The 14,670-nt window shown below is 39.8% G+C and overlaps 1 protein-coding gene across 1 annotated transcript; it reads left to right on the top strand.

Annotated features, from left to right (window-relative positions):
• Positions 1–3,119: 3,119 nt before the first annotated feature.
• On the top strand, positions 3,120–4,787 carry LOC126273406 (uncharacterized). Its single transcript, XM_049976957.1, has 4 exons — positions 3,120–3,187; positions 3,739–3,953; positions 4,168–4,301; positions 4,356–4,787. Exons 1-4 carry the CDS (start codon positions 3,120–3,122, stop codon positions 4,785–4,787), a joined length of 849 nt encoding a protein of 282 aa, XP_049832914.1.
• Positions 4,788–14,670: the final 9,883 nt, after the last annotated feature.

Below are 14,670 nucleotides of genomic sequence, written 5' to 3'. Positions count from 1 at the left end.
AGGACTGAAGACCACAACAACAACAAACAATATCCTCGCTAAATTCTAATAACGATATTATTTGTGTTTTTCAAATGATTGAAAGCAGAACTGACATTTCTAAAGCAGGAAAATATTGCATTGCACCATGAAAAACATTGTTTAGGTGAAAAAACTCCAAAATTAGATGGACCTAAACCGGCAAATATGTAAAGTGATACAACTGACAAACCACGAAAAAATTCAGGAGCCATTATGAAAGAAAAAGATACTAAAGATATGGAAGAATCAATCAAATATAAGTGGACCAGTGTAACGTGCAAAAAAAGACAGAAAGAAGTATTATTGTTGTTGTTGTGGTCTTCAGTCCTGAGACTGGTTTGATGCAGCTCTCCATACCACTCTATACTGTGCAAGCATCTTCATCTCCCAGTACCTACTGCAACCTACATCCTTCTGAATCTGCTTAGTGTAGTCATCTCTTGGTCTCCCTCTACGATTTTTACCCTCCATGCTGCCCTCCAATACTAAATTGGTGATCCCTTGATGCCTCAGAACATGTCCTACCAACCAATCCCTTCTTCTGGTCAAGTTGTGCCATAAACTTCTCTTCTCCCCAATCATATTCAATACCTCCTTGTTAGTTACGTGATCTACCCACCTAATCTTCAGCATTCTTCTGTAGCACCACATTTCGAAAGCTTCTATTCTCTTCTTGTCCAAACTATTTATTGTCCATGTTTCACTTCCATACATGGCTACACTCCATACAAATACTTTCAGATATGACTTCCTCACACTTAAATCTATACTCGATGTTAAAAAATTTCTCTTCTTCAGAAACGCTTTCCTTGCCATTGCCAGTATACATTTTATATCCTCTCTACTTCGACCATCATCAGTTATTTTGCTCCCCAAATAGAAAACCTCCTTTACTACTTTAAGTGTCTCATTTCCTAATCTAATTCCCTCAGCATTCCTTTTTGCCTGCTTCATTTACTGCATTTTTATATTTTCTCCTTTCATCAATTAAATTTAATATTTCTTCTGTTACCCAAGGATTTCTACTAGCCCTCGTCATTTTACCTACTTGATCCTCTGCTGCCTTTACTACTTCATCCCTCAAAGCTACCCATTCTTCTTCTACTGTATCTCTTTCCCCCATTCATGTCCACTGTTCCCTTATGCTCTCCCTGAAACTCTGTACAGCCTCTACTTCTTTCAGTTTATCCAGGTCCCATCTCCTTAAATTCCCACCTTTTTGCAGTTTCTTCGGTTTTAATCTACAGGTCATAACCAATAGATTGTGGTCAGAGTCCACATCTGCCCCTGGAAATGTCCCCACCAACGGAAAGGTACATGGTTCATGGGGGGAGGGAAGTATTATTATAAGGCATAAAATGGATTCTTATAAAGGTGACTCATTGTTGAAAAACATAGTCGTTCCAAACTCCAAAATTGACGTTCCAGCAAGAATTGCATACACACCTAAACAACGTTTTAAACTCAAGAGAGACCACAGCAGATAAGCATAACGGAAATCTGAAAGGGGTTTTTATCCATGTGGGAACAAATTTGGTTCAAAACAGCAGCAGGGAACCTCATCCAAATGGCCAGAAGACTCTAGTCGAATTCCAGAATAATAATAAGTGACATCGTGTACAGGACATCGGTGAGTGACAGCTACATGCAGAGAATAAACGGCAATATTAAAAAACAGTGCAATAAACTAGGAGTCACTCTCATTGATCCCAACATATTTCTAAGGGTAAAGTGTCTTGTCAAATATGGTATAGATCTGAATAGGGTGGGCTCAAAAATATTCAGTGAGATGCTCATAGATACTTGCCAGGTCGTAAAAAATAAGGGAAACTGATAAATTGTGATGGTGTGAAAAAACTTGTGTAGCATTAAGAAAGACAAAACCAAACCATTATCTGGCAAGAAATATGCTAAAGTCCATAACTAATAGTCAAAGTAGGTATGTTATCCCCTGCAATATAAATGGTTTAAACACCGATGCTTCAAACAATAAAAGCTCCAAAATAGATGAATTGGAAATCATTCTCTCAGAATGTGCAAATACTAGAGTTGTTTGTTTTAATGAGCACTGGTTTACTGAGGACAATTAAAATTTTAAACAAAATAGGGATCTTCAGATTAGCAAGTAGCTTTTGCAGAAGAAAAAAGCCATGTGAAGGCTTATGTGTACTTCTACACAGTGATATAAATTATGAGACCAGAAACTCCTTTAATTATTTAAATGAAGAATGTGTGTTTGAGACCTGTTGTGTAGAAATAGTGGACTCACTAGCAAATGTTTACAGAATTCCAGGGATGTCTGCAACAGAACAATTCTTATCTAAGCTTCAAATTATGGTAGAAGACTTTTTTAGAGAAAAACAGAAAAAATTGTAATAACTGCTTAAGTTAATATTGATATCACTTATGATAGAAGCTATGTGTCATGATTCCCTGACATAGTAAAGAAATACAGTTTCAGATTGAATCTACCAAACATAATCGGCAATCAGCATCCTGTATTGATAATGTTCTAACTAATTATGTACATGAAGATGTGTAAATTTTGTCCCAATCTAGGTATTTCAGAACATTGTGCATTGTTGAGCTGCCACAGTCAGACATTTCGTGTATGAGAACCCATATGAGCAGGAACTTTAGCAAAGAAAACTTGCTAACATTTAGAGAGAAGCTAAAAGAGAAAACATGGTCGTTTGTTCATTGTAACTCAAGTGATGAAAACTATCTTGATTTTCCCAGTCATATCTAAAATATTTGAAAAACTTTCTGTCACACAAATCCAACACTTCATTGCAAAATATTCTGTTATTCTAAACAATCAATTTGGTTTTCACCAGGGGAAAAACACCACAGATGCAGTGAACAGTTTCATGGAGAAAATAAGTACACCATTAGACAAGATAAATAAGGTGGCAGGAATTTTCTGTGAGCTCACATAGGCGTTTGATTCTCTAAACCATGCATTGCTTGTTTACAAACCTGAAATTTATGACATTAGGAGCAGTGACCTACAATGGCTTAAATACTACTTATCAAGCAGAAAGCAAAGAGTTAGCATCTCTTCAAATGGCTCAGCTCTCCATCAGTTCTGTTCACAGATGATACTTCTGTCTTTGTTGAAGATCAGAATTCAGAAAAATTCCCAAATCTGTGATCAGTACCCTCAGTAGAGTCCGCACAGGATAAGGTGGCCGATGCGCAGACACGAGTTTCCGTCCACAGCGCTGGGCGAGTCCATTCCATCGTTCAGGAGGGCAGGCTATCTCATTGCACTTCTGCCTGTCGGCTAGTGCACATCGAGTGAGCGCAGCGATATACATGTCATGGCATCAAGAGTGCAGGCTGCTACTGGTGTGTCACATCGAACAATACGGAGATTAAAGAAAGAAGGAGAAATAGAAGTTGCTGGCAGTTCCGAGGGTTACTCTACTCCCAGAAAAATAAGGAATAAAGAGAAAAAGATTTTACATTTAGGTGATTTTGATGAAAAAGCTGTGCGGAGACTGATACATAATTTCCACGTGGCAAACAAATAGTGTCCTACAATAAAGGCACTTTATCCCGTAGTAAGAGAAAATACGTCTTTTAAGGGAAGTATTTCTTCATTATGGCACCTACTTCAAACTTTAAGCTTCAGGTACGTTGGTTTTTTTTAAAGTCAATGTATTATTTATATGCGTCAATTTTTGTGTAATTAACATGCTTAATATCTATCAGATGGTGCAAAACAACAGATAACAGGAAGGTGCTTGTGGAACATTTAGAAACACACAGTAAACGCATTGAATATTTAAAGAAAATAAAAAAGTACCTTGAAGAGGGTAGACCTATCATAAATATTGATGAAACCTATATTCACAGTTTGCATACTATGCGCAAAGAGTGGACAGATGAAGTAAGGGAGGGACAATATCTGATTATAGTACATGCAGGTAACAAAAATATCCGATAAGGACAAGTAGTTCTGTAGACTGTAACATATTAATGTATCTAAACGTCAAAGGAAACATTCACATTTTTCTGGTCTACAATACTGTAGATCAGGAGATAGTGAGCACTCCTTTCAAATTTCAACATGTTCTTCAAAACAGCGACAGAAATAACGTTGGTGTTATTAACGCGTTTATGTCATTTTTCTGACCACAGGAAGCAAATCAGGTTTTGTGCCAAATGCACTTTTAATTTACAAATCTGGCACTAAAACAGGAGATTATCATGCAGACATGAATGCTGAAAATTTTTCAAGGTATTTTTTTTTTATCTTTTACTATCTGATTGTGGTACACATGCAAAATAGTGTCATAATTAGACTGAACGATCATATTTGTTATTAGGTGGCTGTAAACAAACTAATACTGAATGTGCCGCAAAACTCTATTGTTGTGCTTGACAATGCTAGTTATCACAATGTTCTGCATGAAAAACCACCAATAATGCATAGCAGGAAAGCTGACATGGCATATTGGCAAAATTCCCAAGACATTGAATTCGACCAAGGAAGTACAAAGATCGAACTGCTTGCCTTAATAGAAAGCAACAAACCCACAAAGATTTACACTGTGGTTAAACTTCTGGCACATTATGGTCATTCTGTTCTTCTTTTACCTCCTTACCATCCTGAAATAAATCCTATAGAAATGGTATGGGCTAAGGTAAAGAACTGGGTGGCTACAAAGAATGTTACGTTCAAGCTGGAGGATGTGTGGAAGCTAGCTGAAGAAAACTTTTCCTACATTACTGTACACGAATGGGAGGCAGTTTGCTGACATGTGGAAGATGTGGAAGAAACATATGGAAGTCAGGAAAAATTGGCACATGAACTGGAAGAAATGGTTATTAAGATACGTGCCAGCGATACTGATGACACTAGCGATGGTTATGATGATAATGATGATGATTTCCAACCTTTCCAGTCTGAAGACGGTGAATAAATAAAAGGTCAGTAGACAAAAAACAGACATTGAGTAAAGAACTGGGTGGCTACAAAGAATGTTACGTTCAAGCTGGAGGATGTGTGGAAGCTAGCTGAAGAAATCTTTTCCTACATTACTGTACACGAATGGGAGGCAGTTTGCTGACGTGGAAGATGTGGAAGAAACATATGGAAGTCAGGAAATATTGGCACACGAACTGGAAGAAATGGTTATTAAGATACGTGCCAGCGATACTGATGACACTAGCGATGGTTATGATGATAATGATGATGATTTCCAACCTTTCCAGTCTGAAGACGGTGAATAAATAAAAGGTCAGTAGACAAAAAACAGACATTGTGCATTCTATTTGTTTTATAGTCTGAAAATGGTAGTCAGGGACGTCATCCACTGCATGTATTATCATATTAACTGTGAAGCATGTGAATTGTCACATAAACTTCATGATTTAGAATTGTTCTCACTGATTGTTTGAGCACTATCCAGACGAATGCAGTAGAGTGACCACTAATGAAAACTCTTTCTACACTCCTGGAAATTGAAATAAGAACACCGTGAATTCATTGTCCCAGGAAGGGGAAACTTTATTGACACATTCCTGGGGTCAGATACATCACATGATCACACTGACAGAACCACAGGCACATAGACACAGGCAACAGAGCATGCACAATGTCGGCACTAGTACAGTGTATATCCACCTTTCGCAGCAATGCAGGCTGCTATTCTCCCATGGAGATGATTGTAGAGATGCTGGCTGTAGTCCTGTGGAATGGCTTGCCATGCCATTTCCACCTGGCGCCTCAGTTGGACCAGGGTTCGTGCTGGACATGCAGACCTCGTGAGATGACGCTTCATCCAGTCCCAAACATGCTCAATGGGGGACAGATCCGGAGATCTTGCTGGCCAGGGTAGTTGACTTACACCTTCTAGAGCACGTTGGGTGGCACGGGATACATGCGGACGTGCATTGTCCTGTTGGAACAGCAAGTTCCCTTGCCAGTCTAGGAATGGTAGAACGATGGGTTCGATGACGGTTTGGATGTACCGTGCACTATTCAGTGTCCCCTCGACGATCACCAGAGGTGTACGGCCAGTGTAGGAGATCGCTCCCCACACCATGGTGCCGGGTGTTGGCCCTGTGTGCCTCAGTCGTATGCAGTCCTGATTGTGGCGCTCACCTGCACGGCGCCAAACACGCATACGACCATCATTGGCACCAAGGCAGAAGCGACTCTCATCGCTGAAGACGACACGTCTCCATTCGTCCCTCCATTCACGCCTATCGCGACACCACTGGAGGCGGGCTGCACGATGTTGGGGCGTGAGCGGAAGACGGCCTAACGGTGTGCGGGACCGTAGCCCAGCTTCATGGAGACAGTAGCGAATGGTCCTCGCCGATACCCCAGGAGCAACAGTGTCCCTAATTTGCTGGGAAGTGGCGGTGCGGTCCCCTACGGCACTGCGTAGGATCCTACGGTCTTGGTGTGCATCCTTGTGTCGCTGTGGTCCGGTCCCAGGTCGACGGGCACGTGCACCTTCCGCCGACCACTGGCGACAACATTGATGTACTGTGGAGACCTCACACCCCACGTGTTGAGCAATTCGGCAGTACGTCCACCCGGCCTCCCGCATGCCCACTATACGCCCTCGCTCAAAGTCCGTCAACTGCACATACGGTTCACGTCCACGCTGTCGCGGCATGCTACCAGTGTTAAAGACTGTGATGGAGCTCTGTATGCCACGGCAAACTGGCTGACACTGACGGCGGCGGTGCACAAATGCTGCGCAGCTAGCGCCATTCGACGGCCAACACAGCGGTTCCTGGTGTGTCCGCTGTGCCGTGCGTGTGATCATTGCTTGTACAGCCCTCTCGCAGTGTCCGGAGCAAGTATGGTGGGTCTGACACACCGGTGTCAATGTGTTCTTTTTTCCATTTCCAGGAGTGTATTTGCATCTTCAACAGAAACGCCATACTTCCTGCATGCACCAAAAATCAGTCCATAACCTATATTGCAAACATTACATAACTAATGCTTAACTAACATGTATTTTCTAGCAAGATACATAATGTTAATAACATAATAATAGATATAATAAAATAATGTTCATAAAAGTGGGTGTAGAACGCAAAAAAAGCTTATTATTTTTATTATCCAGTGTGCCATTCCTCCACATTAAGCCAGATGGTATAGCGTAGGCTTCGCTGTACGACAGCACTTCTCCTCCAGTGCTGAGTACTTCCCCTCCAGTGCTCGCTCACTGCCCAGCTGCTACCCTCACCACGCTTCCCAACCGTCTGCGTATCTACTGACCAATTTATCCTGCGTGCACTCTACCTTAGAAACTTGCTTTCAGCTAAATGGCTTGAATCTAAACATATGTAAGACTTACCTGATGCAGTTCAAAACCAAACACTAAAAATGTGAGAAGATTAAGATTGTACACAACAACCAAGATATAGAAGCAGCTGACTCAGTCAAATTCTTAGGTTTAAATGTAGACAAATTTTGAGCTGGCAGGCACAGATTGAATACTTAGAAAACCAGCTCAGCAGATTTGAAGTTGCAATGCAAATATTACCAACTGCAACTAACATGAACGCACAAAAAGTAGCATATACAAGCTACTTTGAATCCATTATTACATATGGTATTGTTTTTTGGGGAAACTCTGGGGGGGCGGGGGGGGGGGGGGGGGGGGGGGGGGAAGAGGGGGAAAAAACCTTCAAAATATGTGCACGGCAAGCCACAAAGAATCATGTCGACCCTTATTTATTTAGAAAACTTAAAATATTAACTCTGCCATCCTTATACATATATGATATTATTATATTTTTGTACAGCAGACATGAATTATTTGAGGGAAACCATTTTGTCCATTCACATGATACTAAAAACAAAGACAATTTTATGTTACCCACCCCCCACCTCATTTGTATGCCCAGGTACCTCAGTACTTGGGAATAAAAATTTGCAATAAATTAAAAGACAACAAGTTGATGCAGATGAATTTAGGTTAACTTAAAAGAAAGCAGTATGAGGTACTGACACTGAAGTGTTATTACTCAATGGATGAATTCATGCAGGACAAACTAGAAATTTGAGCTGGATACATTGTGTTACATATTCCAGGAAATATCCTTAGAGTGTTATTATTTACTGTAGTGCTATTATTTGTAACTGTATTATAAATTTTTCACGTCTCCTTTAAGCAAACCAAATGGACTGCAAATGTACATCATGAGATGAATAAAACACAATTCAACAACTATCACATGCATTGATTGCTAGTGATCTTGCATGCTGCTCAGATCATTTCATCTTTCAGGAGAGATGAACCTTGCTGCAATATATCACTGACAACAGTTTACCCCAGATGGAATGATGATCTACCAAGTTCTACCATGCATTATTCAAGGTGAATTTTAACATAATGTTTAGACAGGAAAACTAGCTGTATACTCACACAGCACCCTTCACCTGTGTGGAGCAAACCTTCCACATTTTTCCAGAACTACTTTGCTTCCACAATCAAACTTAGCATCACACAACCTAGTGAATGCACATTGTTACCACCAACCCACATAATCCATACAGTAGAGGGTTCAACCATCTCTTTCCTGTAAGTCCAAGCTTGACACAAACATGTCAACACCTGATATAACAAAAAATATGTCCTTTACAGTCTACTATGCCCATAAAGCAAGATTCCACCTCCACATATATTTCTGCAGCATTAAAATTTACTGGGTGCACTGCCTAGAGGACCTAGGGCTCCCATTGCCATTTACCAACTGATTATTCAAAATCCATCCCTTCCCACTTTCCCCTTTACTTTGTCTACAATCTCATAATGAGTCTAACTTTGTCACATCTCTTACATTTCAGATGATGACACTTCCTGCAGATGTGGCCTGAATGACCACAGGGGTAGCATTTCATATCATTTGAAAAGACATTTCTCTTCACAGACACAAGTTACCCTTCTATTTGTTCCAAAGTTATCAATACAATTGGCTCCAGCCAAGTCCCTTGTACATACCTTGTGTGACACACTATCTGTCTAACACCTTCTCTCTATTTCCTGCAGTAGGACCCTATTCATGCTATCACTGTCTGTTTGGGTCCTGTCCATGGAACTCTTGCCAAATTCACTCTGTCTCTGTGACACCCACTTAACTACCCATGAAAATATCAACAGCTTGGGAAATTGTGGTTGACTATAGAATAACTCAAAATTGCTCCAACAAGCCTTACAATATAACAACTGGAAGCAGGGAGCAATGGGAAGAAACAGTTCGACACATTGTTTGGTTCTCCAATGAGTCGCAATCAGACCAATGCATTGGGGCAGGGGTGTACAGGTTTCAGCCAAGACTGGAGGGCATCACCTCTCAAGGAAAACTGGCCTCGGTATTCCAAGCTGAAATTACTGCAATCAGGGCGTGTGTGGAGGAGAATATGCAGAGGTGCCACAAGGACCATAACATCTACATCTATTCAGACAGCCAGGCAGCCCTGAAATCACTGACAGCTCCTGTAATGAGATCTAAGATTGTTGCAGAATGCCACAGGAGCTAGGAGGAAGCAATAGGGTAAACCTTATGTGGGTCCCTGACCACTCATAGATCTGTGGTGATGAACATGCTGACAGATTGGCCAAGACAGGGGCAACGACTTCATTTAATGGACTGGAACCTGTCCTGACAATCACCAAGACTATGATCAAACTAGAACTACGGAACTGGCTTAGGAAACAGCACATAAAATATTGGACCAAAGTCCATAAACAAAACATAGGAAGGTAATGATGCCTAAGCCTTGTTCTAAAAGATGCACTGTAATCCTGGGATTGAACAGGATCAAATTCATGACTGGACTAACGACTGGTCATGGGAATTTCAAAAAACACCTACACACATTGGGTATAATGGAAGAAGACCCTAAATGTAGGATCTGTGATGAGGGTGAAGAAACTGCATCACACCTAATCTTCCAATGCACGGCATCGGAGAGCAAAAGACACAGAATCTTCTGGACAACTAGACGTGAAGAAATTGTGTCTAACAAAAAACTGGTAAAGCGACTCCTTCCACTATTTAAGAGCACTGACTGGCTTTACTAGATATACAGGGACCGATACTGCACAATAAACTTGGTTTTGGTGTGGGCGGTGGCAGGTTAGACCAAAGCTGTTTTAGCTTCTCTCTCAAAATCAAATCATGAGAACAAGAAGGAAATTCCAGCATAAGTTTTACGGCAAACAAGAAAATTAAGAACAGTTCTACAGATTACTGAGGAAACCTCAAGAAAAATCTCAAGAACTGTTCTAAATATTCATGACATATTGTCAGTGGAAAGGTGACCAATATAGTACTGGAAAAGTATTTGACACAGCTGCTTGGGAAGGCAGTTTGATGACTGCATGCCAGGGGATGGCCTGAGGATGGTACTGTGTACTGAATCTAATAGCCAGTAGGCAAAATAAATACAAGTAAACTGTGAATGTAGACACAAACACTTTTTCATTTTTTAAATAAACAAAAGATATTCCACAGTAGAATGTTTCTGTAAAGAGTGTGAGAAGCTGAAAAAAGATAGCAGATGATAATGTGGAATTTTAATACCAAAGTGGGACAAAAACTAAAAAAAGTATGCTCTTCAATTGGAAATGTTGTAAAACTTTCCAAGATAAACAACATAATTGCCTTCAGCCCATTCTTTAGAAGGAAAATGAGCAGTAAATAGGCTTGGCAAGGAAATAAAAATGAAACTGACTAAACTTTATCAAATAATAATTAAATTGTACAGAATGTGACAGTCCTGAGCCACTTTTTAAATGCAAGTGATTATAGACTTATCAGATTCAAGAAGAAGTATGAACAATTGTAGCATGAAATAGTCTATCTGACAGAAGTCATAAACATAGACTATGGTGATTTATTTAAGAATAGAGAAGTAGGCCACATTACATCCAACAAAAAGTTCAATATCCTGTAAAATATTGATTATATGGACATACACAAAACTAAGACCCCTCATCCTAAAAACAGGTGGATCCCTCTAATCTTGGAATCTCCGTCACCTTCCTTTCCCTTTCAGTCTTCCACGGTCTATCATTCTCTCCCCCCAAATTAGGAATTAATAGTTCAGAAAGCTAGGATAGTGTTGTGTTCTTCTATACACATCTACCGGCAGCACTAAATATTTCAACTCCAGAAAGCAAGTACTCACCAACATTTAAACAGTAGCAAGTAAGAAAAACTCCGGCAGAATGTAATGTGTGCCTCTCAACGACTATGCTTCTGCTATTCAGTGAGTGAGATCATAGAAAGAGGTGATTAGTTTTTGCATGTAGCACAGTTTTATGTTTTTAAGCAATTATTAAATAATTCAAGACAACATTATCAATTTTACATTTCAGTTCATTCACATTTTTGTTTATAACACACACAACTATCAGCTTTCAATTAGTAACATAGACAAACATACTATAGGTCAGGAGCATATATGGGCACTATACAGCCTCACAAACTTTGACAAATAGCCTCCCCAAACAAATAAGTGGTTAAATACTTTTACTCAAATAATAATTGGAACTATACATATTGCCAAATTGACTGCATGAATATTCTGTGTAACACAGAAATTTACGTGATGACTACATGACATATATTCACTCACATAGAAGTTTCACTGACTGACATAGGAATTGTAATGGACAAATGCTCATCACTAACTGACTGTGGCTTTGTGCATGACATTTATTTAAAGAATTACATGGGAGACATATTACAAACATTAAAATATAAAGCTGTTATGTTTTAGTATTCACATGAAAGAACGAAAAAGTAAAAAAAATATAAAAACACATTATGCATGAGAATTTGGTTTAATTATTAGCTATATAATCAAAAACTCATGTATATGATGGTTCTGTTTTATGGGACAGTGGCTTTGTTGTGCATTTGATCTACAAGAACTCATCAAGAATATTCTGGACACAGAAAAAATATGTAATACAAAACCACAACAATGAAATTTTGCAAGATTGTGTATTACCTTAATTGTGAGTAGGAATAACTTTTGATTCCCATAGTTGATAAGATGTCCTTTTAAGATGGGGAGTAGAGATTTTAAACAAGTGTAAGAAGAATGTTTCCTGAAGAGGGGCAGCAGCCTTTTCAGTAGTTGCAGGGGCAACAGTCTGGATGATTGACTGATCTGGCCTTGTAACACTAACCAAAACGGCCTTGCTGTGATTGTACATCGAACGGTTGAAAGCAAGGGGAAACTACAGCCCTAAATTTTCCCGAGGGCATGCAACTTTACTGTATGGTTACTGATGGTGGCGTCCTCTTGGGTAAAATATTCCGGAGGTAAAGTAGTCCCCCATTTGTATCTCCGGGTGGGGACTACTCAAGAGGACGTCGTTATTAGGAGAAAGAAAACTGGCGTTCTACAGATCAGAGCATGGAATGTCAGATCCCTTAATCGGGCAGGTAGGTTAGAAAATTTAAAAAGGGAAATGGATAGGTTAAATTCAGGTATAGTGGGAATTAGTGAAGTTCGGTGGCAGGAGAAACAAGACTTCTGGTCAGGCGGATACAGGGTTATAAATACAAAATCAAATAGGGGTAATGCAGGAGTAGGTTTAATAATGAACAAAAAAATAGGAATGCGTGTAAGCTACTACAAACAGCATAGTGAACGCATTATTGAGGCCAAGATAGACATGAAGCCCATGCCTACTACAGTAGTACAAGTTTATATGCCAACTAGCTCCGCAGATGACGAAGATTTTGAAAAAATGTATGATGAAATAAAAGAAATTATTCAGATACTGAACGGAGGCAAAAATTTAATAGTCATGGGTGACTGGAATTCGGTAGTAGGAAAAGGGAGAGAAGGAAACGTAGTAGGTGAATATGGACTGGGGGTAAGAAATGAAAGAGGAAGCCACCTCGTGGAATTTTGCACAGAGCACAACTTAATCATAGCTAACACTTGGTTCAAGAATCATAAAAGAAGGTTGCATACATGGAAGAAGCTTGGAGATACTGACAGGTTTCAGACAGATTATATAATGGTAAGACAGAGATTTAGAAACCAGGTTTTAAATTGTAAGACATTTCCAGGGGCAGATGTGGACTCTGACCACAATCTATTAGTTATGAACTGTAGATTAAAACTGAAGAAACTGCAAAAAGATGGTAATTTAAGGAGATGGGACCTGGATAAACTGACTAAACCAGAGGTTGTACAGAGTTTCAGGGAGAGCATAAGGGAACAATTGACATGAATGGGGGAAAGAAATACAGTAGAAGAAGAATGGGTAGCTTTAAGGGATGAAGTAGTGAAGGCAGCAGAGGATTAAGTAGGTAAAAAGACAAGCGCTAGTAGGAATCCTTGGGTAACAGAAGAAATATTGAATTTGATTGATGAAAGGAGAAAATATAAAAATGCAGTAAATGAAGCAGGAAAAAGGAATACAAACCTCTCAAAAATGAGATAGACAGGAAGTGCAAAATGGCTAAGCAGGGATGGCTGGAGGACAAATGCAAGGATGTAGAGACTTATCTCACTAGGGGTAAGATAGATACAGCCTACAGGAAAATTAAAGAGACCTTTGGAGAAAAGAGAACCGCTTGCGTGAATATCAAGAGCTAAGATGGAAACCCAGTTCTAAGCAAAGAAAGGAAAGCAGAAAGGTGGAAGGAATATATAGAGGGTCTATACAAGGGCGATGTACTTGAGGACAATATTATGGAAATGGAAGAGGATGTGGATGAAGATGAAATGGGAGATATGATACTGAGTGAAGAGTTTGACAGAGCACTGAAAGACCTGAGTCGAAACAAGGCCCCGGGAGTAGATAACATTCCATTAGAACTACTGACAGCCTTGGGAGAACCAGTCCTGACAAAACTCTTACCATCTGGTGAGCAAGATGTATGAGACAGGCGAAATACCCTCAGACTTCAAGATGAATATAATAATTCCAATCCCAAAGAAAGCAGGTGTTGACAGATGTGAAAATTACCGAATTATCAGTTTAATAAGTCACAGCTGCAATATACTAAAACGAATTCTTTACAGACGAATGGAAATACTAGTAGAAGCCGACCTCGGGGAAGATCAGTTTGGATTCCGTAGAAATACTGGAACGTGTGAGGCAATACTGATCCTAAGACTTATCTTGGAAGGTAGATTAAGGAAAGGTAAACCTACGTTTCTAGCATTTGTAGACTTAGAGAAAGCTTTTGACAATATTGACTGGAAAACTGTCTTTCAGATTCTGAAGGTGGCAGGGGTAAAATACAGAGAGCGAAAGGCTGTTTACAATTTGTACAGAAACCAAATAGCAGTTATAAGAGTTGAGGGGCATGAAAGGGAAGCAGTGATTGGGAAGGGAGTGAGACAGGTTGTAACCTCCCCCTGATGTCATTCAATCTGTATATTGAGGAAGCAGTGAAGGAAACAAAAGAAAAATTTGGAGTAGGTATTAAAATCCATGGAGAAGAAATAAAAGCCTTCAGGTTCGCCGATGACATTGTAATTCTGTCAGAGACACCAAAGGACTTGGTAGAGCAGTTGAACGGAATGGATAGTGTCTTGAAAGGAGGATATACGATGAACATCAACAAAAGCAAAACGTGGATAATGGAATGTAGTCGAACTAAGTCGGGAGAGGCTGAGGGTATTAGATTAGC

This window comes from Schistocerca gregaria, chromosome 5 (assembly GCF_023897955.1).
Source record: "Schistocerca gregaria isolate iqSchGreg1 chromosome 5, iqSchGreg1.2, whole genome shotgun sequence".
NCBI lineage: Eukaryota > Metazoa > Arthropoda > Insecta > Orthoptera > Acrididae > Schistocerca > Schistocerca gregaria.
Note: the sequence above shows the minus strand (reverse complement) of the source record. Positions and strands in the feature narration are given on the sequence as shown.

Excerpts from the sequence above, each read along its gene's own strand:
- LOC126273406 (XM_049976957.1), top strand. The coding sequence starts at position 3,120 with ATGATACTTCTGTCTTTGTTGAAGATCAGAATTCAGAAAAATTCCCAA. Across the intron at positions 3,188-3,738 it reads ATCTGTGATCAGTACCCTCA|ATGGTGCAAAACAACAGATA; the intron begins GTAGAGTCCGCA and ends AATATCTATCAG. Across the intron at positions 4,302-4,355 it reads TCTTTTACTATCTGATTGTG|GTGGCTGTAAACAAACTAAT; the intron begins GTACACATGCAA and ends ATTTGTTATTAG.